This window comes from Aquarana catesbeiana, linkage group LG09 (assembly GCF_042186555.1).
Source record: "Aquarana catesbeiana isolate 2022-GZ linkage group LG09, ASM4218655v1, whole genome shotgun sequence".
Lineage (NCBI taxonomy): Eukaryota > Metazoa > Chordata > Amphibia > Anura > Ranidae > Aquarana > Aquarana catesbeiana.
In genome coordinates, this window is record NC_133332.1 from 251,068,401 (window position 1) to 251,094,042 (window position 25,642).

A 25,642-nucleotide genomic window follows, 5' to 3' on the forward strand; every position below is an offset into this window, starting at 1 on the left:
TATCTATATATATATATATATATATATACACACACACAATATCTCACAAAAGTGAGTACACCCCTAACATTTTTGTAAATATTTTATTCTATCTTTTCATGTGACAACACTGAAGAAGTGACACTTTGCTACAATGTAAATTAGTGAGTGTACAGCTTGTATAACAGTTTAAGTTTGCTGTCCCCTCAAAATAACTCAATACACAGCCATTAATGTCTAAACCGCTGGCAACAAAAGTGAGTACACCCCTAAGTGAAAATGTCCAAATTGGGCCCAAAGTGTCAATATTTTGTGTGGCCACCATTATTTTCCAGCACTGCCTTAACCTTCTTGGGCATGGAGTTCACCAGAGCTTCACAGGTTGTCACTGGAGTCCTCTTCCACTCCTCCATGATGACATCACAGAACTGGTGGATGTTAGAGACCTTGCGCTCCTCCACCTTCCGTTTGAGGATATCCCACAGATGATCAATAGGGTTTAGGTCTGGAGACATGCTTGGCCAATCCATCACCTTTACCCTCAGCTTCTTTAGCAAGGCAGTGGTCGTCTTGAAGGTGTGTTTGGGATCGTTACCATGTTGGAATACTGCCTTGCGTTTCAGATACCTTTACCCTCAGCTTCTTTAGTGAGATTCTGTATATACTGTATGCGATTCTGCGCAGCCGGCCCGCACTGTAAAGTAAAACTACAGTGTGCAGACAGCAAATAGTTAATATATGAGAAGGGGTTCCCAGAGCAGTATAACTAGGGAGTATAGCTAAGAAAGCCTACAGCTCTGCTATATCCCTTTCAGGCACACATTGAAAACTAAAGCAGGGCTGTCTGATTAGGATCTAGCCACTCATCCAGTTTATTCACTCTTCAATGTTAATTACAGCTTGAGCTATTGAGCCTTGTAAACAGCATTTTTACTTCTTTATGAGAAAAAAGACCCAAGGGCTCCTCATAACAGTTCACCGATTTTAATAATATCTATAGTTAATTGGGCAATTTGTCTACATAACTTTTCTTGTTCTGATTTGCCTCTACTAGTACACACTGTGTCAGTGCAATCAGTGCAATCTATTCCTTGCATTGAGAGATGTAGACTTATGGCGCACTATGTCTATTTACACATTCCATTTATTGTAGATCCTATGATGTCTGTAGTCCGATAACATAGTTACAAGTTAAATATGAATAGTTCCTTTTAGACGTGGTGTACCAGGATAACGAATAGATATTATGTACAAACTTTATTACCTGGCTACCAAGGCTTACTATTTACATTTGATATAACAAATTCACGTCAATCATAATCAATCTCCCCTTTTCCTGATTTGTCCTGCCATTGCCTGCCTCTCACGGGTTTTCGCTTTCTATTCCTTCTGTCATTTTGTTCCTGAGCATTCTATGAAGGAACATATCTGTGGCACATTTTAAACATGCGTGTTTCATGGGTTTTAGGTGTGCAATCTGCTGATCAGTTGATTTATACAGATTGCACAGCTTAAGTCTGCAGCACCTAATGGCCAGTAGGGGTGCCTATCTAAAGCTGTTATTTCATAGAACACTCTTGAAAGTAGATTCAAGGCAGGGCGCTGTGACATTTACAGGAGCCTGCCAGTACCTCCCACCAAACTCGGATCAAGGACCAGCAGAAAGACCCAGTGATGACATTGCAGGGTTTCAAAGGGGAAATTTCCTGAGAACAAAATTATTTTATTGAATGTATTATATGCATACATAGCGTTAAAAATATCTCTCAGCAAACAGCTGAATTTATAGTCTAAATACATATACTCTTACTGTTTTAGATGACAAAGGATTTCCAATTCTGTACAACCAGTCTTGTGATTTGCATGTACCTGCTACAATACACAGCCAGGCGGTGGAGAAGGTGACACACTTGTTTTTTGACCAAAATGGTGACACACTGGCTTCCTAAGTTTAGCAGGTGACACACTTATATTTTGGCCAAGAAGGCTACGAAGGCTATTTCCTGTCCAAGGAGGTGACTGGCTTATTTCTTGACCATTAAGGTGACATTGACTTCCTGGGTTAGCATTTGACACACTTATATTTTGACCGAGGAGGCTACACACCTATTTCCTGGCCAAGGAGGCAACATACCTGTTTCTTGACCATGAAGGTGACATTTTGACTTCCTGGGTTAACATTTGACTCACTTCTATCTTGACCAAGGAGGCTACACACCTATTTCCTGGCCAAGGAGGTGATATACCCATTTCATGGCCAAGAAGGTGACATACTGACTTCCTGGTTTAGCATGTGACACACTAACTTCCTTGTTTAGCAGGTGACACTCTTATATTTTGGCCAAGGAGGCTACATACCTATTTCCTGGCCAAGGAGGTAACATACCCATTTCTTGACCATGAAGGTGACATTTCGACTTCCTGGATTAGCATTTGACACACTTCTATCTTGACCAAGGAGGCTACACACCAATTTCCTGACCAAGGAGGGGGACACATTTATTTCTTAGCCAAGAAGGTGGCATATAGACTTCCTGGTATAGCGGGTGGCATGCTTATTTCCAGGCCAAGGAGGTGACACACTGACTTCAGGTTACACACGTTATGTTGGCCAAGGAGGTGACACTGTTATTTTCTGGCCAGGAAGGTGCCACACGTATCTCCTATCCAAGTAGTTGATACAATTCTTGACCAGGAAAGTGACACACTGACCTCCTAGTTTGGCAAATGACACACTTGCATTTTGCCCAAGCAGGTGACACACCTATTTCCTAACCAAGAAAGTGGCACGCCAATTTCCTGCTTATTATTTGACACATTTAAAACTTGGCCAGGGAGGTGACACATTTCTTGACCAAAAAAAGTGACTTCCTGGTTTAGCAGGTGACCCACTAACTTCCTGGTTTAGCAGGTGACCCACTAACTTCCTGGTTTAGCAGGTGACCCACTAACTTCCTGGTTTAGCAGGTGACCCACTAACTTCCTGGTTTAGCAGGTAACCCACTAACTGTCTGGTTTAGCAGGTGACCCACTAACTTCATGTTTAGTGGGTGACATACTTATATTCTATTGAAGGAGTAAACGTGCTTATTTCTTGACCAGAAACCTGACACACTAACCTCCTGGTTTAGAAGGTGACACACATGTTTTGCCCATGCCGGCGACACACCTACTGTCTTACAAAGAAGGCAACGCCGACTTCCCAGTTAGAATTTTACACACTTCTATTTTGGCTCCAGCCTGCTCATTGGGTAATACGTAGCCATCCTGGTTGTGCAGGCTTAGGCTAGCATTTGTGAATCACAAGAACAATTTTTCAAATATGCAAATCCTTTAGCACATAAAACAGCTCCTGTGTATGCATTTCACAATTTTTCTGGAGTTCCGCTTCAACCGCTGCTGTGCTGTAGATCTATAAAATGCAGAATTTTGGGCCTTTAGTAGATCATCCATAGTATTTGTTCCATCATCCTCCCTGGCAGTCCTCCCGATACAGCAATGTCACACAGGCCTTGTCACCGCGCTCTCATACAGCACCAACGTCACCTTATTTTGATGCCTTAATCCTCCGAATCCTCTTATAAATCAAACTGCCTGCACTGCTTACTGGCCACAGACACAAATTAAACCGTCCCCAGCCATGGCGATGACTCACCCAAGTATTAGGTCTCCTGCTTGTTGTACAAATGGTGACGGCAAATTTATAAACTGACCTTTCTGTTTATCTTTAAAGATGTTTAAAAACTGCTTGACTTTCAAATATTACAATATTTCAGAGCAGATGTTCACAAGCACAGGGTAGAAGTGAGAGGAAATGCTTTCTTCTACACCGGGGAAGTGTTGTTGGAGCAGCCAATCAGATTCTTGCTTATTTTCCCAGGATACTTGGAAATAATAATATCTGGCTGCTTGAGGGAACTACAAATAGAGCTTTCTTATGGTGGTATTAGATCACAACTAGGCTTTTTATTTTTTGCTAAATAAACGAAAAAAGACCGAAAATTAATAAAAAAAAAAAAAAATAGTGAGCCAGGCCTTCTGGTCCAACATTAGTGCCTGACCTTATAAATGCGCTTCTGGAAGAATGGTCAAACATTCCCATAGTCACACTTCTAAACCTTGTGGACAGCCTTCCCAGAAGAGTTGAAGCTCTTATAGCTGCAAAGGGTGGGCCAACTCAATATTGAACCGGATTAAGACGTGGAACATGGGAATTTTTTTGCTTTTATATTAAAGTATTTTTCTTTTTTTTCTTAGGTGTTTTTCTCATTCCATATGTCCTGATCGCCATCTTTGGTGGCATTCCAATTTTCTTCCTGGAAATCGCCCTGGGACAGTTCATGAAGGCTGGGAGCATTGCTGTATGGAACATAGCCCCTCTTTTCCAAGGTCAGTCCTTTGAGAACATTGCACAGATGATCCACATTGTGTATGTTGACTATATCCATGAACTTCTCTTATTTGCTCCTTTTTGGTTCCGATTTTTGTACCATAAAGTGATCCTTCAGATTTGTGATCGAAATATGGGTGGATCCTGTTATGGTCCTAGGCTGCTACCACTCTGATAAGAACAAAGGGAGCACTCACCATATGGTAAATTCTTGGATGTGTACAGAGGAGCACCTGGTGTAAAAAGTTCATCTCACTTGAAGGACTTTTTGAAACAATTAACGGCTAAGAGCTTTAAATACAGCCAACATGTTTCAGGAAAATAGCCTCCTCCTTACTCGGCTTGAGCTGTTGCTGCTAATAGAATCAGGACACAATGCACTAAGGGACCTGTGGTAAGACTTTATGAAGACTAACGTCTCCTGATGACACTAAAGACAGTTGGCTCATGAAGGGAGAGGCTTTTTTCCCCCTGAAACTTGTTGGCTGTATTTGATGCTCTTAACCATTAAAGAATAGGTAAACCCAACATTTTATATTCCTGATATGTGCCTTCTGTACCATGTACTTGTATGAAAAAGTATCTTGTTCTCTTTGCATTGCTTTCTTTGCATGAAAACTCGGGTGTTCCTGCCTTTCCCTCTGCGTTCCTACTAAAAATTGGCTACATTAGGCATGAAAGAACAGCCTAGTCAGTTCTCTAGCTGTGCTGGGAACTCAGCCTGCTCTACTCCAGTGATCAGACTTGTCCTGATACGCCCCCCCCTCACAGACATTAACTGGGAAGTTCAGTACACTGCTGTGTCTCCTCCCCCAGCTCTCTGTTCTCTGCTGCATAAGGAGCTTAGAGGGTATGTGATCACTTATAAAATGGAGGGGGGGGGGGGTAAAGGTATTTATTATGTTTTTTATATATACACAAATGTTTTGCCTTTCATTTCTATTTTAAGCTGATGGGGATGTTTTACAAGGTGATCATTAACATATACTTTAATTCAACGAAAAAAGCCTCCTCCTCATCCAACATAGTTGATGATAGATCTAAGGGTCAATATACACCTTACAACTTCAGATTTATTAAAATTATGCAATATGAGGACCTACCTTACCTATTTAATCAGCTTGTATCCAATCAGGCAGGCCCTTGCACTATGCAGTTATTGGTGGATCCAAAGTCGATTGTACATTCATATTGCCATGTATGCAGCGTTCTTAAAGGAGATTGTACAATGTATGGTCAATCTCCAAACTGGACCGATGTAACTATGCTATAAATTCCATACTTGTGGTTCAGCTACTGTATAACACCTTCCCACCCAGCCCTGACGGCCATTTAACTTTATGCCTGGGGAACGGGAAGGACTGCCGCATCACATGACCCACTGTGATTGGCTGTGACTGTGGTCACATAATCAGGTGGCAGTCCCGCCAAATCCTGATTGTTAGTAGAGACCGGGAGCTTGGTCACAGTGCTGGGAGCTCGCAGTGAGCACACACTCAGCACAGAAACCTTGGCCGTCCATGGACACATGTGTGCGGCATTGGGGCGTTAACACTCACCCTCTTTGCTGCTGCACATATGCGTCATATGAGCGCCAAGAGGTTAATGAAAATATATGGATGAACTGAGTTTCCCATATTTTCCTGTACACATATTTCTGTTTGTGGATTGATCATTTGTAAGAGGAAAATAATGAATAGGCTTTGTAGAACTCATCCATACCTTGGAGTGTAGCCTTGCAAACCATGCTCCTAGCTTCATGCACACTCTTACATTTATTAGCAGTTGGGTTAATTTAGCTTTCTCCCTTACTGAAGTCTACATACGATCTCATGACCCCAAACTAATGTATGCAAGCTCAGCAAAGCGTTTCCAATCCACGCGGGAGCCGTGTTCCTGCCTCTTGTCCGACAAGCTTGTACTGTTCTAGCCCCGAGCTGCTTCTTGGTAATTAAATAACGCGTAATGGTGTGTTCTCCTTCCATGTTCACTCCTCGAGTACAGTGGGGCCGGTGAGGGAATAGCATCATGTGTAAGGCTTGTGACCAAAGTAGACGTTGTTTATTACAATTCTTCAATAAAGCCTGAGTTGGCCTAAACCGTCTTAGCCCTCCTGGTAATGAAAGGTAATGTAACAAAAAAATGAAGTGCCACACCACTGCTAAGAGGCCCAGATAAAACTTTATTCCAAAAAAGGTCAGGGGGACAATCCAAAAAGGAGTCTGTGTTTTGGGGGTCCAAGAGTGCCTCCTTTTTGGGGGTAGAAAGAAGATTTCCATATCAAGCAGGCTTGGACCCCTGAAACATGTTGGATACTTTTTGGATTGTCCCCCTGGCTTTTACTGCAATAAAGCTGTATCTGGACATCTTAGCAGTGGTGTAGCTCTTCATTTTCAATTTTTTTCAAATTACACTGCAAACCAAGGAGACCGTGGAGATCCCCTGGAGTGTAGAATTGGCCTGCCCGGGAATCAGATCATTTACATCAATATCAATACTTTAGGATAGCAATACCCAGGGCTTTTTTTTCCCTCAAAGAATAGGTGCGGGTACTCCCTCTTTTCAACTCAACACTTGTCTCTGCCCCCTACCCACCTCCAAGCACTATCCCATGGTTCCACAACCCCGTATCACCCCTTTTAAAGAAAGCAGAACCAAGTATAATTTTGTGGTGCTAAGTAATTTGTATGGAATGTGCTAATGATAACAACAAAAAGCAGTAAAATAGATCCGCTGCAGCCAGCAACAATAGATCCCCCCCCAGCAACAATAGACTCCCACCAGTAACAACAGATTTCCCATAAGCCAGTGTCAGTAGACCTCTCCCGCAACAGTAGATCCCTCCCAGCAGCAATTAACCCCCCCAGCAACAATAAATCCCCCCTGTGAAATAGATCCCCAGCAGCCAGCATCAAAAGACCCTCCAGCACATCCCATCACCCTTTTCCATTACATGCATTCAGTGCTGGAGGTGCCGGAACTGCGTTCCCCTGAGTGCCTGCTGAAAAAAAAGACCTGGCAATACCATTGAGATAACTGTACAGGTCTAGTGCTATTTTTCTACTTTCCTCAACTGTAAATTAAAGGGCAAGGAGACTTTCATACCAAGTTTCCATTCCCCAACCAGGGGATCCTTCACAAAATCAGTGAAGAAGGTAAATGTCAACGGAAAGAGGGATCCAACATGGGATGAAGGGAGAAGGCGGAAGGGAGGAATGGTGTAAAAGGATAGAGTATATTTTTTTTATTATATATTAATGCATACCTGAATTAATTTGCATCTTTTATATCTACCTGGAGTTCAGCTTTAGGCCCCATTTACACTAGAGCGACTGGAAGTTTCACCAGAAGCTCTTCAACTCTCAACACTAGGATTTCCATTACATTCAATGATGCCCATCCACACCTGAGCATAGACCTGGAATCTTGCATCTATGCATATGAGCTTCATACATTTTGACCCTGATGGACTCCAATTGGTTTTTCCAAGTTCTTTTCTGCCTAGTAACTGCTTTCTATTGGCTAGAAAAAAATATATATTAAAAAGAACGATATTGAAAATAATTTAAAAAAAGGCTCAAACCTTAAACGTGTAACAACGTCCATACAATTGTTGAAATAAAAGCCCCAAAAGATAATCAAATATGCTCAGCTCACGTGTGAATGAAGCCTTAAGTTAAACTGTAATTCATTTCCTATTAATCCTTTGTACTTCCCTTACTCACACCCCTGTCTGTATTTTTTCTGTAGGAATCGGGTTTGCCTCAGTGGTGATTGTGTTTTTCTGCAACACCTATTACATTATGATCTTGACCTGGGGCGTTTACTACCTGGTGAAGTCATTCACATCAGTGCTGCCCTGGTCCCACTGTAATAATACCTGGAACACCCAGGAATGCGTGGAGATGTTTCGGCAAGGGGACTGCAGCAATGCTACCTCCAATTCCACCTATGGGAACCTGACCTGTGATGAACTGTCTGACAAGGTGTCTCCCATCACCGAATTCTGGGAGTAAGTACCCTTTTATCAACCTAGGAATAAAAAAAATATTTGAACTTCTTTTAATGTAATGACATTCTGCTACACTACCATTCTACACAAGTAGGAAGCAGTCATTGGGTGCTAACCTGTTATTCATGACAGCACATTCTGTATATTGAAAAAACAAAAGCCCAGATATGACCACCTGTTTTTTTTCTGGCTTCCAATTAAAGGGTTGTCATACACATTTTTGGGAAAAAAATCCTATTAAGTTCAACCCATATGTCTGTGAAGGTTCTCATTTATTAAGGTCATGTTATCTAGTAGTAGTTGGCCACATTTAACTGGACTTGTTCTGTAACGTAGAAGAGGTTTCGTAGTTTCTCCAGGCCACTTCTTCAGTTCAAATGAGTGTCAGGAATATACCCAAACATATCCACACAATTAGCACCAACACCTTGCTTCAATTTTAATGGAATGTCTAGATCATCCTTTCTCAACTCTTGAAGTATCTTTCTGGTCTCAGGGAAATTGGTTATTGCTCAAAGAACCCCTAGCAACCTCTGGAGGAACCCTAGGCTTCCACTGAATACTTTTTCAGAAATAGCAGTCTAGATGATGATTCTCCAAGAACAGGATGGTAGGTCTGAGAGTTGTGGAACCGCCCTGTTATCGCTTTGAAGGTTCTCATTTACCATGGTCATGGTATATTTGGTAGTAGTTAGCCACATTCAGCTGGACTTGCTACCCATGGCTCAAGTTTTGGAAGATTCAGCAGGAATTGGCCAAAATATGAGTTGTGCATTGGCTAGCATTAGAAAGCATAATTCAATTTGCTCCAACAGGAAAAACATTTCTTCCAGATCCCCCAGGTAATCCTTAGATCAACAGTCTACCATTTTATTACTTATAGATATTAATGATCTGTTATATTCTGTGCATTTAGGACATACACCCATTCTCTTATTTTTAAAGTGTTGGACTGTTCTTTTTTCAAGAGACAACTTGGAAGCTAAAAGAAAACTGGATGGGAAATTTATTGATAAGCAACTAGTACAGCAACATACGTAATTCATTCCATGGATTCTTAACTATTTCCAGACTGTTCTTTCATGATTGCTGCTTTTATTGTACGTAATGGCTGCATCCACTGTGTTAGGGTGATGGATAATTACTGCCTGCTTCAACAGCCTGCTTTGCTGCAAGCAAGACAAGTTTGCAGTTGGATGGGGTAATCCTGTAAGAATGAATTGTTTGGCTGCATATTGTAAGTTTTCCTCAAGGCATGCTCTATGTGAAACTGATATCATGCCTATTTCCAAGCACCATCCACCCTGCAAGTTTTTATTAACTTCTCTGCTGCAAAGAGGAAATTCAGCCAAAACATTTTTCTAGCTTTGGACAGAGTCAGGAAGGTTTAAAACCGCTGTCATTTTTATTGCTGTCTGTGTCTCCATTGGGGAGATCCCCACTTTTGACAGATGTCCCCATTTGGATATTTCTCCTCTTCATTGAACTTGGTAGACAATGCCCACCCCCAGAAGAATGAATAACCAAAATAGGTCAACAGACAGCAACCAAAACCTGACAGAGGTATAAAACCTTTTCCACTCTTCCCAAAACTAGGGGAAAAAAAAGAGAAAATATGGAGAATTTGGGGGACTTTAAAAGGTGCGAGTAAACACAAAATATGTTTTAAAAGTATTTGAATATTTATTATACATCATTAAAATTCTTTTGGCAAAATTAATGGGTTTTAAACACATATATCACATTTCATGTGACAATAGATGCTTCCACTCAACATGTTTCACCAAATTTGTTACACAGCTTCTTCAAGAGTACAGTATATGCATCAATCTAAAAAGCAGCAAAACTTCATAAGAAATTTGTACTGATTTTACATAATCAAACTTTTTTACAAAACAATACATACATAATTATTTAATTTTTTTATACAAAGATCAATTATCAAAAAATATTTCATTATATTGTTACATCCAGCAGAACATTGGCAGAATCATGATCATTATTTATATTTATTTTTGCATACCTGTAAATATTTGATGATAATTGATACACATACAGTAAAAATCTGTATAGCTAAATAGATGACCACAGAGGGGCTATAAGGTCAGAGCTATATATAAGATATTCAAAATTGTACTTAAGTATGTAACTATGCATCCATACTCTACATCATTTAAGCATAATTATATAAGGTATAGACTTACAAGGAATCTTGAATTCCTATGTGAACCACAGGAGCGTGGTGAGATTTTCCTGAAAATTTTCCTCCCCCACAATCCTACAAACAGTAATCCAAATATATGGGCCTTTTTTGCGAAAAGTTACTAAAGAAATTGAGGATACAAATTGGCATAAAAAAAAGGACAAAAATATTTAATGAGTTTACAAAGCGAAGCATTAAGGAAACTACAAAATAATCCAAATATCATAATAAAACCCGCAGACAAAGAGGCAAATTGGTGGTTATGAATTATTTAGATTATGAATCCATGTGTTTGACAATACTAAACAACAGAGAATGGTATAGACCAATCTCAATTACATGTCTATATCACAATTATGCTGAGTATAGAAGAATTATTAATGAAGAGTATTGGCAACAAGTTATTGATAAAACTACATGGCAGTTTCTAAACGTTAAAGAGCCAAAAGTTCCCACAATGTATGCCCTACTAAAAATTCATAAAAATGCCAAAAATCCTCCAGGCCGTACTATAGTTTCTGGATGTGAAAGTCTTATGCCCCGTACACACGGTCGGATTTTCCGATGGAAAATGTGTGATAGGACCTTGTTGTCGGAAATTCCGACCGTGTGTAGGCTCCATCACACATTTTGCATCGGATTTTCCGACACACAAAGTTTGAGAGCAGGCTATAAAATTTTCCGACAACAAAATCCGTTGTTGGAAATTCCGATCGTGTGTACACAAATCCGACGGACAAAGTGCCACGCATGCTCAGAATAAATAAAGAGATGAAAGCTATTGGCCACTGCCCTGTTTATAGTCCCGACGTACATGTTTTACGTCACCGCGTTCAGAATGATCGGATTTTCCGACAACTTTGTGTGACCGTGTGTATGCAAGACAAGTTTGAGCCAACATTCGTCGGAAAAAATCCTAGGATTTTGTTGTCGGAATGTCCAAACAAAGTCCGACCGTGTGTACGGGGCATTACAGAAAATGCAAGTCAATTAATGGACAAGTATTTAAATCCTCACATCAAAGCATTGTTTTCACATGCCAAAGACACAATTGATTTATTACGAATAGATGCAATCCATATTCCTGAAGATGCATAGCTTGTTGCCATTGACATGGAATGTCTCTATAACTTGATTCTCCATAATAAGGGTATGAAAATATTAATGAATCATCTCTCTGAAAGGGGCCAAACAGCTCAGGACTATAACCAATTTGGGACCAAATTATTGAAGTCTATACTGACCAGAAATGTGTTTATGTTTGGCGGTTCCCACTACCTCCAGATAAAGGGGATGGCTATGGGGACACAATGTGCCCCCTCATATGCTAACCTGTATTTGGGGAGGTGGGAGCGCCAACAGTTTTCTCTTGAAGATATAGCTGACTGTTTGAGGCATGTCATCTCGTGGCTTCGCTATATAGATGATGTGCTCCTCATTTGGGAAGGTACCGGAGAACAGTTAGCAGAATTCATGGGAACAATAGAACATAATTCAATCTAAAATTCCCAATGGAATGTAACCAATTGGTAATTACACTCCTGGATGTTAAAATTTTCATGAACAGAGATAATACATTGGGATCCTCTCTGTTTTGAAAAACCTACAGCTGGAAACACTATTCTCCTTGCCTCAAGTTCACATTCAAGGCCATTGATCTCCAGTATCCCGTATTCTCAGTATCTTCAAATATGGAGAAACTCTACTGGAGATGATGACTTTGAAAGTGTGGCAAAGGAACTGCAAACCAAACTGTGCCAAAGAGGATACAGTTCAACATGTTTGAGAAAAGCTTTCAACAAAGCCAAAAATCACAAGAGAAATCTTGTACTTATATTCGGTGCACGTAAAAAGACACAGCAACTGGTCCAATTAATAATCAAATATACTCAACAGCATGGTCAATTGAGGTATATATTGAGTAAATATTGGCCTTTGCTCTTAGCTGACCCAAAAGTTCAGAGACATATTAATGACAAACCAGAAATCGCGTTCAAACAATCTAAATCAATTAGGGATCATCTTGTTAAAAGTCATTATGTTCGACCAAAAACTAAACTTACTGCAATGACAGGGACATACAAATGTGGTATGTGCAATTATTGCTCATATATATACAGGAAGGCTACCAAATATAGCTACCAAATGGTCAACTCAGGAAAATTACTCATCGAATAACTTGTCAGACTCCAGGCATTGTCTATACGATAAACTAGTTTTTATATAGGCAAAACAAAACACCCCTTCTTTCACAGGATACAGGACCATGTATCGGGTGTTAAAAAATTGGAAACATCAATAAGTCGTCATCTGGGACTTTATCATAATTTTGATTTAGATGTGATAAAATTCTGTGCTATAGAACACATTCCACTTTCTGAAAGGGGAAGTACTATAGATAAATATTTACTCCAACGAGAATCCATATGGATCTACAGTTTGGGAGCCACTAAATGACTGCCTTAGTTTCAAACCCTTTTTATAAGTCCTACCTTTGGCATGTTGATAAAATGTACTGCTTGATAAAATAAAGAGTTAAATAGGAAACTCTATTATTATAATTTTATTTCATGTATTGTTCACTTTTCCAGCAATTATATTGGCTATGTATAACCAAATGATTATGTTAGAACAATTTGTCTAATATAATATTGAAGGATTTCGGTTTATTTAATTACTTAAAAATAATTTTTGATTGCCCTGCATGACGATCTGTGACAGTTTTTACTGGCGGTCATACGGACGCCCAGGGCATGTATGAGTACCTTTTGGCAACATACATGCCAAACTTGTCCCTTCAGACTGAGGATCTCAGTCTGAAGCCATGCGGTATGTGGATCCGGCTGGGGCAATAGTATGATGTCTACCACTCTCTTAATATGCCAGGTGGGTTCTGCTGAACGTTCCCTGTCGGATTTGCATACAGGGGGAGATGCGGCGTCAATTCCAAACATGACGCGGCCTCTCCCTGTTTTAGCATCGATAATGAGGCTTGATTTACCTAGGCCTGCTCTCGTTTGCCGGAATACTCTTATGCGCATGTACAGGGGATTCTGAGCATCCACAGACCATTTCTGACGTCATACGTCAGTCGGCATGGAGGGGATAAAGAGGCCGGCTGGAGGCCATTATGCTGGAGCCACAAGGAAGTGAGCAGGGAATGAAACATATTAATAGTAAGTTGGGAGATTTTTGGATCCTCTTTATGCTTTGCCACTTATAATAACCTTAATTAATGGGTAGCTTAATGGTCCTGGTGGTAGTAATGTTGCTGGGGACGCCTTGCAGCCGAGGATGTTGTTTGGTAAACCCAGCCACCCCACTCCACAGAGATATATAAGTATATACCTATTAAATAGTAAATGTAATTCTTAATAATTGAAGCTTATATCTTTGTTAATACTTAGTGCACCTTATGTTTAGGTCTGTGAATCCCTATACCCTACGGGTTGGGTAGTCTAGACAGATACCCAAATTAAATCTCAGCATGCTTCTGTGGTTCACCTAGGAATTCAAGATTCCTTGTAAGTCTATACCTTATATAATTATGCTTAAATGATGTCGAGTATGGATGCATACATACTTAAGTACAATTTTGAATATCTTATATATATAGCTTGGACCTTATATCCCCTCGGTGGTCGTCTATTCAGCTGTCCAGATTTTTACTGTATGGGTATCAATTATCAGCAAATATTTACAGGTATGCAAAAATAAATATACGGTATATAATGATCATGAATCTGCCAATGTTCTGCTGGATGCAACAATATAATGGCATTTTTTGTTTATAATTGATCTTTGTATAAAATAATTCAATAATTATGTGTGTATTGTTTTGTAAAAAAAGTTTGATTATGTAAAATCAGTACAAATTTCTTATGAATTTTTTACTACTTTTTAGATTGATGCATATATTCCTGAAGAAGCTGTTTAACAAATTTGGCGAAACACGTCGAGTGGAAGCATCAATTGTCACATGAAATGTGATATATATTTTTGTTGAAACCCATTAATTTCACCAAATGAATTTTAATGATGTATAATAAATATTCAAATGCTTTTTAAACATATTTTTGTGTTTACTCTTTAAAGCCCCCCAAATTCTCCAGATTTTCTCTATTCAATATTGGGATGTGGTGCCAATTTGCCCCTTCTTCATCTAGAAATAAATAGTAGTGATAGGGAAAAAAAGGTTTTGTCTGAAGTTCTACTTTAATAAATCTCTGGTGGCAGTTTGCAAGTAGATGGTTGGCTCAGAGAAGGACAGAGGTGAGGCATAAAATGAGAGGAATAGAGAGTAAGGACAGTTATTGGTTGTCTAAGACATCTCTCAGAAGGTCTTACATATATGTATGATACAGTGACTAGGCTGGGCTAATGGAAAGTGTGTTATCTGTGAAAGTAGAAAAAAAATCAATCAGAGAATCAGTGTAGTGAGCTAGAGGGAAGAATGGGCTTCATTTATCAATATGTCGTAAGAGAAAACCAGGACAACTTGATGAGCCATGTTAAAAATATCGAAGAACAAAGTCTATAAACCCTTTAGTCCTAGCCAATGTGAGAATGTTTAGATACAATTACATATTCCAGCATGCCCTGCCAGGAACACACATGGATCTGGTCAACCTGGATCTTTTTTAGCTGCTGAAGCTATGGGAGCTATGATACATGATGCACCGCTCCTAACCGTCCATCATTTGGATCCAAATCCTCTCTCCTTCTCAGTTGTCCCTCTTTTTGGTCAGATGTATGGACCTCTACAAAAATTTACTCAAAAGCCAAGATCATTTTTATTTTATTTTAGATTTTAGAGCAGGGAGTTGTTAAATCTGAAATCCAACCAGGAAGAGCATAACATCCCTATGAAGAAATGGCTGCCAGTTATGTTTCCTTGTGTGTGTAGTGCACTGAAGTAGAGCAGTGACATGCTTAGATCATGCTTCCTTCTGTGGGTGGAAACAGGTGGCTGCTGCCTCTTAGTGTCCTTGGTTGCTAGGATGCAGGCAACACTTGCCACCAAGCTTTCAGTGTTGTTGGGATGCAAGCAGCTCCTGCTGTTATAACACAGAAGGGCATCCTCAGTTGCTAAGATGCGGGTGGCTCCTGCTTAAGTTGCTAGGACACAGGTGGCTCTTGCCTCCAAGGGTCCTTTGTTGCTGGGATTCAGGCTGCCCCTTTTGCCAAGCATTCAAGGGTGCTAGGATGCAGGATGCCACCTTGCATCCTAGGTTGCTAGGGTTCAGGCTACTCCTGCCTCCAACCACTCACAGTAGCTAAAACACAGACAACCTCTGCCACCTAGCATAGCATCCTTGGTATTCAGGGCAAATAGAGTCCATTTATGCTTTTTTTATGCATACATACATGAATACAGCTTCATATTACAAATATGTGCACAGGTGTGTGCAGGGGCCCATATAGCATAACATACAGCCGCATTCAGATCCATAATAAATGTACGCATTGCAGATCTGAACATAGCATATTGTGCACAAGCCCTTATACTGCACTAAATCTTTCATACAACCAAATAATTGCATTTGTTATTTTTGAAAAGCCAGTATAAGGAAAAAGTCGGGGGAAAAAAAAGAATAAAAAAACACATGTAGGTCCAACAAACCATTTTTCTACATTCTAATCTTTTTGTGGTTCGCATTACTGGGGAAACAGCAGCGGGTTGCCCTTTGCCAACATTGTGCTAAAAGGTGTCCCTCATCTGGGACTCCAAAGTATTACACAGTGTCCTACCAAATTTCTCCTGATATCAAGATAAAATAGCAAACAAAGTTACTTGTATTAGTAGTGTTAAAAATATGCAAGCCATTGCTTCACACTGTTCCCGTGACTTCTTTTCATCTGTCATACATGTAATGATAAATGTAAAATATTGAGTCATTTATTTCTAGGGCTATAATTTACGGTATATTGCTCAAGTTATGCCTTGAGGCCAAGGCGTCTGATAAGACTAGGTCTTGCATAAGCGCCCCTCCTGGGGGCAATATGATATGTGTGTGGGTGAAAATAAGGACGCTATGTGTAAATAAGTATAGTGCTTACCGACAGAGGGGCTGCTGAGAATGTGCCCATATCTTCCCTGCTAGTACAGAAGCTACTATTACCACTATTACCACAATACAGGCTCAGTCTAGGGTCATTGGGAGTATAAAAGGTCTCAACGTCAGTGGGACATAGATAATGCCCCATCCTGTTTCAGTGGGAGTAATTGTGCCCCATCATTGGTGTCAGTGGGAGGAATTGTGCTCCATCGTTGGGGTCACTGGGCCCCATTGCTGTTGTCACTGGGAGGAATTGTACCCCATTATTGGGGTCGCTAGGCCCCATTGTTGGTGTCACTGGGAAGGAATTGTGCCCCATTGTTGGTGTCATTGGGAGGAATTGAGTCCCTTTGTTGGTGTCAATGGGAAGAATAATGCCTCATTGTTGGTATCAGTGGATGAAACAGTGCCCCAAGGGTCGGATAGAAGCAAGCAAAAAGCCGCATATGGCCCCCGGGCCACAGTTTGGAGACCACTGGTCTAGGGGATGTCTTTATTAGAATTTATTGCTGAAGAGCTCGAAAGAGGAGAGGGGTTCAGAATACTCCAAAGTATTAAGAGCATCAATAGGAGGACAATCTTCACACTAAATCCTCATAACTGCAGTCACACATGAAAGTCCCTGACCAGGTCTTACTCCGTGTCCCAGGAGATGACCACCATCCAAATTCCACCAGGAGATTCTCGTTGAGCTGGATAAAAGATCCTTCTCCAGACCAGGACTTCAGACAGTGCCTTCATGCACTAATCCTTTACAAATCTTCCCTGGGACTGTAGCAACAAAAATAAAAAATTATCTTGAGCATTTTTCTCCAGGCCCTCAACCCAGCTCCTACTTAATCCTAGACTGCAATTTTTGTCTTAATAATTAACTATCTAGAAGCAGCAGCCCCAGGGGAACTGGAACCCTCCCTGGAGAGGAAAGAACACTCTGCAAAGGCCTCCAAAACATGTATCACCTCCCTAGCCACGTTCTGGATGCCTCCTTCCAGGAATTGGCTGGGGAATGATAAATATTCATACTGGTCATTGGATCTAAGATTATAATCTGTTGGGCCAAGGAAAACAAAATGAGATGGATTGTGGCATAATTAAGCCAGCGTGATGTAGCCATAATAAGCATGATGAACCAGGGCCAGGATTTCATTAACACAACAGTAATTTTGAAAGAAAGGTAAGGAGTAGAGGCACTTTGGTGAAAAATATGTTGGTAGGGCCCTGACCTCAGATCTGCATGACAATCATATCTAATCCAATGCTTGGAGGCTGCTCTCTGTCCGTCAAGGTGCTCTTGGACATCCTCCAGAGATCCACAACTCAAGATTTAGCCCAGTGAACATTTGTTATTCATAATAAAGGTCAAAGTATAGACAACTTTCTTTGGGGGCTCACAAATCCCTCTTCACCAGGTCTTGTATGGTTGCAATAATGTATTATAATATTGGACAGGTTTTTACAGTAAATGGAGATTATCTTCATGTTCACTTCCCAAAATTACCTGACCAGTATTATAATACATCATTGTGAGCATACAAGCCCTTATGAAGATCGATTTGTGAGCTCTCCTGAAACACATTGACTATAATTTCTGACCTTTTGTTCTAAATAATAAATGCTCACTGGACTAAATCTTGAGTTATGGATCTCCTGGGGATGTGCAGGAGCACCTAGGTTGATGAAGAGCGGCCTTCAAAGATTGCAATTGATATGAGTCTCATGCCGTTCTGGGGCCAGCACCATAGCAACACATTTTCACCAAAGTACCTCTTTCCCACTTAGGAGACCCTTGTCCCTCAGAGTTCTGGTGCCCTCACTCTTTTATATAGACATTAGGCAACATCAACACAGGCTTTCCCTACAAGATTTGTTCTTCCATTTGGGAACTAAGGTCAGATTAGAACTCCTCTTAAGAATGAATTTTTCTTAAGAGGAGTTTTGTACCATAAAATTAGTTTAGTACCATAAAATTAGGTTTCTGGTACCAATTTTGTTTTATGCACCACTATAAAAACAGCTATCACTTTGACAGCCTGTCTGCTGAGCTCTGTGATACAGATCAAGTAGTTGTCACACGGACAGTAGAGCTTCAGTGTGTGAGTGGCACTCTACCACCCTAAAGGGCAGGGCTGATATGTCAGACTGCTGCCATCCCCCACTGCACACATGGCAGGGGCCTCTCTTGTCTCTGCATTGGGTTGGTACTGGCTACCACTTAACCATAAATTCCAATCAGTTTTCCTGTCTACTAGGTTGGAGGGTCTTTCTGCTATAATTACAGGATAGCCCCCAGTGTTGCATTGGTGAAACCATTTGATATGTCAAATCTTTTGAGTAGGATATTTCCTTTAAGTCCCTTTCTTATTTCGGATTTATACTCTTGGTACCTTTGCATCCAATGGGTTACCTTGAACAATTAGTATTTAGTGCTACCTTCAACATTGCATTTGAGCACTGTCCTTGATACTTTTGTTAATTTGCATTAACAGTTATATTTACAGGACAAGCTTTCGGGGGTCAACCCCCCTCTACTAATGGTCCAAGCAGTACTGATACCCAAAAGGTTTCCCAAGGTGTTACATAGTAGGTGAGGTCGAAAAAAGGCACAAGTCCATCAAGTCCAACCTATGTGTGTGATTATACGTCAGTATTACCTTGTATATCCTTTTATGTTGTTGTCGTTCAGGTGCTTATCTAATAGTTTCTTGAAACTATCAATGCCCCCCGCTGAGACCACCGCCTGTGGAAGGGAATTCCATATCCTTGCCGCTCTTACAGTAAAGAACCCTCTACGTAGTTTAAGGTTAAACCTCTTTTCCTTTAATTTTAATGAGTGGCCACGAGTCTTGTTAAACTCCCTTCCACAAAAAAGTTTTATCCCTATTGTGGGGTCACCAGTACAGTATTTGTAAATTGAAATCATATCCCCTCTCAAGCGTCTCTTCTCCAGAGAGAATAAGTTCAGTGCTTGCAACCTTTCCTCATAACTAAGATCCTCCAGACCCTTTATTAGCTTTGTTGCCCTTCTTTGTACTCGCTCCATTTCCAGTACATCCTTCCTGAGGACTGGTGCCCAGAACTGGACAGCATACTCTAGGTGCGGCCGGACCAGAGTCTTGTAGAGCGGGAGAATTATTGTTTTATCTCTGGAATTAATCCACTTTTTAATGCATGGCAATATTCTGTTTGCTTTGTTAGAAGCAGCTTGGCATTGCATGCCATTGCCGAGCCTATCATCTACTAGGACCCCCAGGTCCTTTTCTATCCTAGATTCCAACAGAGGATCCCCCCCAAGAAATTTGTATGGTCAAGAAGAATAGGATTGACCTCCAAAAGCTTGTCCTAAAAATGTAACTGCTAGCGCAAATAAAAAAAATTGAGAAGGTAATACTGCTTCAATATTTCAAGTGCACTTACATGGATGGCTACCAACCTAAAAGCGTGCTACCATCAGTTGTGCTACCATCAGTGACTTGATAGAAAACAGTCAGATATCTACTGTGATTTTCCTTTTATCCTTTTCATCCTTTTTATTCCTTTTTATTTTTACCTTTTATCTAGAAAAATGCAAGCTGTATGTTGATGGATTGGTATGAGCAATGCAGCCATTTTTTTTCCTCCAGGTTTTCTATTTGTGACCCATGATGAATTAAAAAGAGATCACTTACAACTGTCAGGGCATGCTGGAATTTTGTAATAGCGAGTTAATTCCATATTTCTTTAAGTGCACCTGTAAGATGGTAGGAGAGGTAAATGCTATTCTGTGTTTTTCCAATGATTAAAATTCATGTGTTGTTCTGTAATGTCATATACAAAACCTTCTCTAGTCCTGCGTGCCTCTATTAGGCACATGGGACTAGGTGAGGAGTGAAAGACTGAACTGAAATTTATCTTGTCAGAAGATAAATTCCAATGCCAAGCTTTATATAACGTTACTTCCGTGCAGATTCCATTGTTAAAACCAGAAAAAACTGGATGGTGTGGGAGAGGGCTTACCCAACACAAGCATATGTATGAAAGATTTTTAACCCCCTTATATTGTATATCTTGTCTAAACTTGACTCACTCACTGTCTTCCAGCCTCTAAATATGCACAACAGTATCAAACAACAGAGCCAAGTAGTTCTAGTTGGTGCAGATATCTGGTTCTGATATACAAGTTTAGGAGTCAGGAGACTACTGTGAAGGAGGTCAGTGGAAAAAAGGCTAAACAAGGCACTGGCCATGGACCCTTAGCCAATGAAAAAAAATTATTAACTGGGTTTTCTGGCTTGGGTTTGGCAGCCTGGTACATATCTGGGGGGTACCCAAGTCGGAAAGAGTCACCCAAATTGAGAAGTCGATGTGTAGTTGAACAAATAAGAGTGCGAAATGTCTCAAGAGTCCAAATTATTTTTAATATTTCGACAAATGACAACATGAAAGCAAGAAGCATTAATGTAATTCAGGGGCAAAAATCCCCCATCATTGGAACTTGAACACTGTATCAAAAGGTCTATTGTTTCTGTCACTGATATCGATCACTTGCTGGCTTGTCCACTGCCATAACTTTTACAAATACGGACACCTGGGAGCTTTTTTGTTTTTAGTCCAATAGACATTTTGATATAGTGTTTAAGTCCTCGGGATCGGGAATTTATGGCTCTCAAAGCATGTTGGCTGCTTTTTTCTTTCCAGTTTTCATTTATGAAAATAATTCCTTGGATTTGTTTTTTTTTTGTGTTTTTTTTTTTTTTTTTTTCTTTTTATTGGTTTTATGCATAGCACGGTTATTAACAGGCTCCAAATACCACACAGGTCATACCACAATGATAAATATACACAGCACCAAAATGAAGAAAAGCATGATAAGAATATTGCAGGATGTCAATAGGGGGATGGAGAAAAGAGGAGAAGGGACAGTCTATGCCTATAAAACTGATGGGACCACCTGAGGAACCAAATGAAAGCAGTTAGGATACCAGACCAGGAGACGAGGTTTTATTAAATTAACTGGACTTCCGCTACTGCTGTAAGCAGCTTTGTAAAAAGATAGTGTGGAGTTCAACTTTTTCCATCTGGCCAGAGTGGGAGGGGCCTGATTTAAGGACAGTTGCTTTTCTGGCATAAAATAGTAATGCCCCGTACACACGAGCGGAATAACCATCAGAAAAAGTCTGATGGGAGCTTTTCATCGTATTTTCCGACCATGTGTATGCCCCATCTGACTTTTTCCGTCGAAAATTCTGACGGACTTAGTAGTCACGTAATAGTCACGTAATTCTGAGGGACGTAATAGTGAACATGTTCTAAATTTTTCCGTCGGAACTAATTACTATCGGGAAACCCGCTCGTCTGTATGCTGTTCTGACATACCAAAAACGACGCATGCTCAGAAGCAAGTACGAGACGGAAGGTATTGGCTACTGGCTATTAAACTTCCTTTTTCTAGGCCCGTCGTACGTGTTGTACGTCACCTCATTCTGGACGGTCGGACTTTGGTGTGACCGTGTGTATGCAAGACCGCTTGAGCGGAATTCCGTCTGAGAAACCTTCGGAGTTTATTCCAACGGCAAAACCGGTCGTGTGTACGCGGCATTAGAGACTAAAGCTGGCCTTAGATGGTTCGAATCTTAGCCAGTTCAGCAGGGACCGGCCAAGATTCGAACCATGCATGGGCAGGCTGATTGCACCCAATTTGATCAATTAAATCAACTTGAGTACAACCAGCATATGTCTGATTTTTCATGCGATTATTGCCAGCGGCTATATTTGATAGCAATAATCACTGTGTGTTCTCCCAGCGGGGGCGGCCTCCCATGCCCCCCTGCCAGGAGAACACAATAGCTCCACGGGAGGGATTCCCTCATCTACACTGACTGTGGTTGCAGTAAAAAAATCTCACCATCTATGGCCGGCTTAGGTAAGGTTCTGGTTGCCCTACAATTAGCTAGAGGCTCTACCAGGCCCAATAGACAGATCCCCACCTTCTTAGGAACCACAACAGTTGTAAGATCAGTTACAAATTGTATTATCCTGGACCAATATATTGGGATCTCAGGTCATAAAGAGAACACATGTATGAAATCTGCTGGAGTATAAGAGCATCTGCAGCAGGGGGGCAGAATACTGGGAAGAGATTACATGCAGTCTTGCTGGTGTAAGATAAATGCGGTGCACCATTTTATAGTGTATGAGCTTATCCCTTGCCATGATTAGATGTTGCAAAGGGTAATCCCATGTATCCTCCCAGTCCTCACTATCTGGAACTGTGAGATCACAGGACCACTTTTTCACAGTATTTGAGTAATACTGGGTGAGCAGGACGATGCAGGGCCTTATAAATAGTTGAGTGGGGTTCAGAAAGGGATTTGGATCTTTAGGAGGTACTCTAGCCCTGTAACAGTGAGGGTAATATTATGTAGACCAACATTGATAGTTGCAGGCATGATAAAGCTGCAAGTAGCCAAAAAAGTACCAATTGGGGAGAGAATATTTGCTTTGTAGCGTAGAAAACCTTAACATGACATTGTGTTTAAATATATCTCCCAAAGACTTAATTGCTTTGGATGCCCGGATGGCTGGCTCCAAGAGGCTAAGCAAATGCGATAAGTTAGGGTTTCTCCATAAAGGGGTATACGGAGACCACCTATTGGATTATGTTTTATAAAGAACTCTAGTTCTATTTCATGCCCTAATCATGGCTTTCATTGGACGTGAAAGGGAATAGGAAGCCCGACATCCCCTATATAATACAGACTGCAGTGCCTCGTTCTACCGCAGCATTAAAGTATAACTAAAGGCAAAACTTTTTTGGGTAGAGTGGAGAGGGATAAGAACGCCGGTCAGTTTTTACTGCTGCCTATGCCCCCTTTAAGGAGATTCACTCTCGCTATCTGTCCTGTTCTCAATTATCATTGAAAGTGAAAGAAAATCCCAAATTTTGGGTTGTTCCCAGAAAAGTAATAGAGGGGAAATGTTCCAATTGGGGCACTAGTTCTGGTGACCTGGGGGTCCCCAAGGAATTCCCATAATTTGCAGGAATTTCCTCTCACTTTCAGTTTGGCTATGGAACAAGAAGTGAAGAAAAATCCCCTCAATGGGACACAGATGGTGGGGGGGGGGGGAAACTGACAGGGGTTAAAACCCTCCCTTTCTCTATCCAAAATGAAAGAAAAAAATTTGCTTGTAGTTCTACTTTAAGACAATTATGGACATGGAAAAGCTAAGAAGAAGTATGATTAAATATTAAAGTATTAATAAAAATTTGAAAGGGCTAGTCCAGGACTCTTGGATTCGTTTGGTGCTCTGAATGGTTTAAATACAAGTGGACTACAAGTGGACTTCCCAACTTATGTGACCCTTACTTCTTATGGAGACTCTCAGATTTATGTACAGCAGCTGAACCCAAGCCAACAGGCACAAATAATACAATTTTTCTGTTAGACAAGGATCCGTGTCCAGTGCCAAGTTTATATCTTCTCGTTGACCTCTTATGCCGCGTACACACGGCCGGACTTCCCGACAGAAAAAGTCCGATGGGAGCTTTTGGTTGGACATTCCGACCGTGTGTATGCCCCATTGGACTTTTTCTGTTGGCATTTCTGAGGGACTCAGATATAGAACATGTTCTAAATCTTTCCGTCGGAAATTCCGACGGAGTTTAGCCCGTTGGCAAGTCCGCTCGTGTGTACACGGCATTACAGTTGTCAACTAAATCCTGAGCTCAACCACAAGCGTAGAAGGTCAGATGGTGGACAAGGCAGCAATTGTCACATGGTAGGGTAGGGTGAACTTTCACCCCTGACTCCAAGACTAAAGCATCTCCCTTAAAATAGGTAAGAAAATATGGAGAGAAATAAAAATCTTTCATAGGAAAACCTGAAATATTTTTATGAAAAAAAAATTGAATGTTTAGAACCATATATAAGTCAATTGGTATGTTCGCTGAGACTTACAGTGCCTTGAAAAAGTATTCATACCTCTTGACATTTTCCACATTTTGGCATGTTACAACCAAAAACGTAAATGTATTTTATTGGGATTTTATGTGATAGACCAACACAAAGTGGCACATAATTGTAAAGTGGAAGGAAAATGATAAATGATTTACAACATTTTTTATCAATAAATATGTGAAAAGTGTGGCTTGCATTTGTATTCAGCCCCCTTTACTCTGATACCCCTAACTAAAATCTAGTGGAACCAATTGTCTTCAGAAGTCACCTAATTAGTAAATAGAGTCCACCTGTGTGTAATTTAATCTCAGTATAAATACAGCTGTTCTGTGAAGCCCTCAGAGGTTTGTTAGAGAACCTTATTGAACAAACAGCATCATGGAGGCCAAGGAACATACCAGACAGGTCAGGGATAAGGTTGTGGAGAAGTTGAAAGCAGGGTTAGGTTATAAAAAAAATATCCCAAGCTTTGAACATCTCACAGAGCACTGTTCAATCCATCATCCGAAAATGGAAAGAGTATGGCACAACTGCAAACCTACCAACACATGGCCGTCCACCTAAATTGACAGACCGGGCAAAAATGTCACTCTCTAGATGTGCAGAGCTGGTAGAGACATCCCCAAAAAGACTTGCAGCTGTAATTGCAGCGAAAGGTGGTTCTACAAAGTATTGACTCCGGGGGGCTGAATACAAATGCACGCCACATTTTTCACATATTTATTTGTAAAAAAAAATGTTGGAAACCATTTATCATTTTCCTTCCACTTCACAATTATGTGCCACTTTGTGTTGGTCTATCACATAAAATCCCAATAAAATACATTAAAATTTTTAGTTGTAACATGACAAAATGTGGAAAATGTCAAGGGGTACGAAAACTTTTTCAAGGCACTGTACTTCAGCAATCAGAAAGTGAATTTAAACATGCTTGGGACAGACATAGATCTATGCACAGGCATAAGGGGGAAATACGGTAGACTTGAAGGACCACTTGGTCTTTTTCTATCGTGACCCTTCTATGTCTCTATGTTACTTTATACCCTAAAAACAAGCATAGCACCT

The 25,642-nt window shown here is 40.6% G+C and overlaps 1 protein-coding gene across 2 annotated transcripts in view; it reads left to right on the plus strand.

Annotated features, from left to right (window-relative positions):
* Positions 1-25,642, plus strand: part of SLC6A8 (solute carrier family 6 member 8) — a 132,949-nt gene that overhangs the window by 44,641 nt on the left and 62,666 nt on the right. For both annotated transcript variants that reach the window (XM_073600168.1, XM_073600167.1), the window contains exons 2-3: positions 4,237-4,368; positions 8,120-8,381. In XM_073600168.1, coding sequence (XP_073456269.1) covers positions 4,237-4,368; positions 8,120-8,381 — 394 coding nt within the window. The remainder of the gene's footprint in view (positions 1-4,236; positions 4,369-8,119; positions 8,382-25,642) is intronic.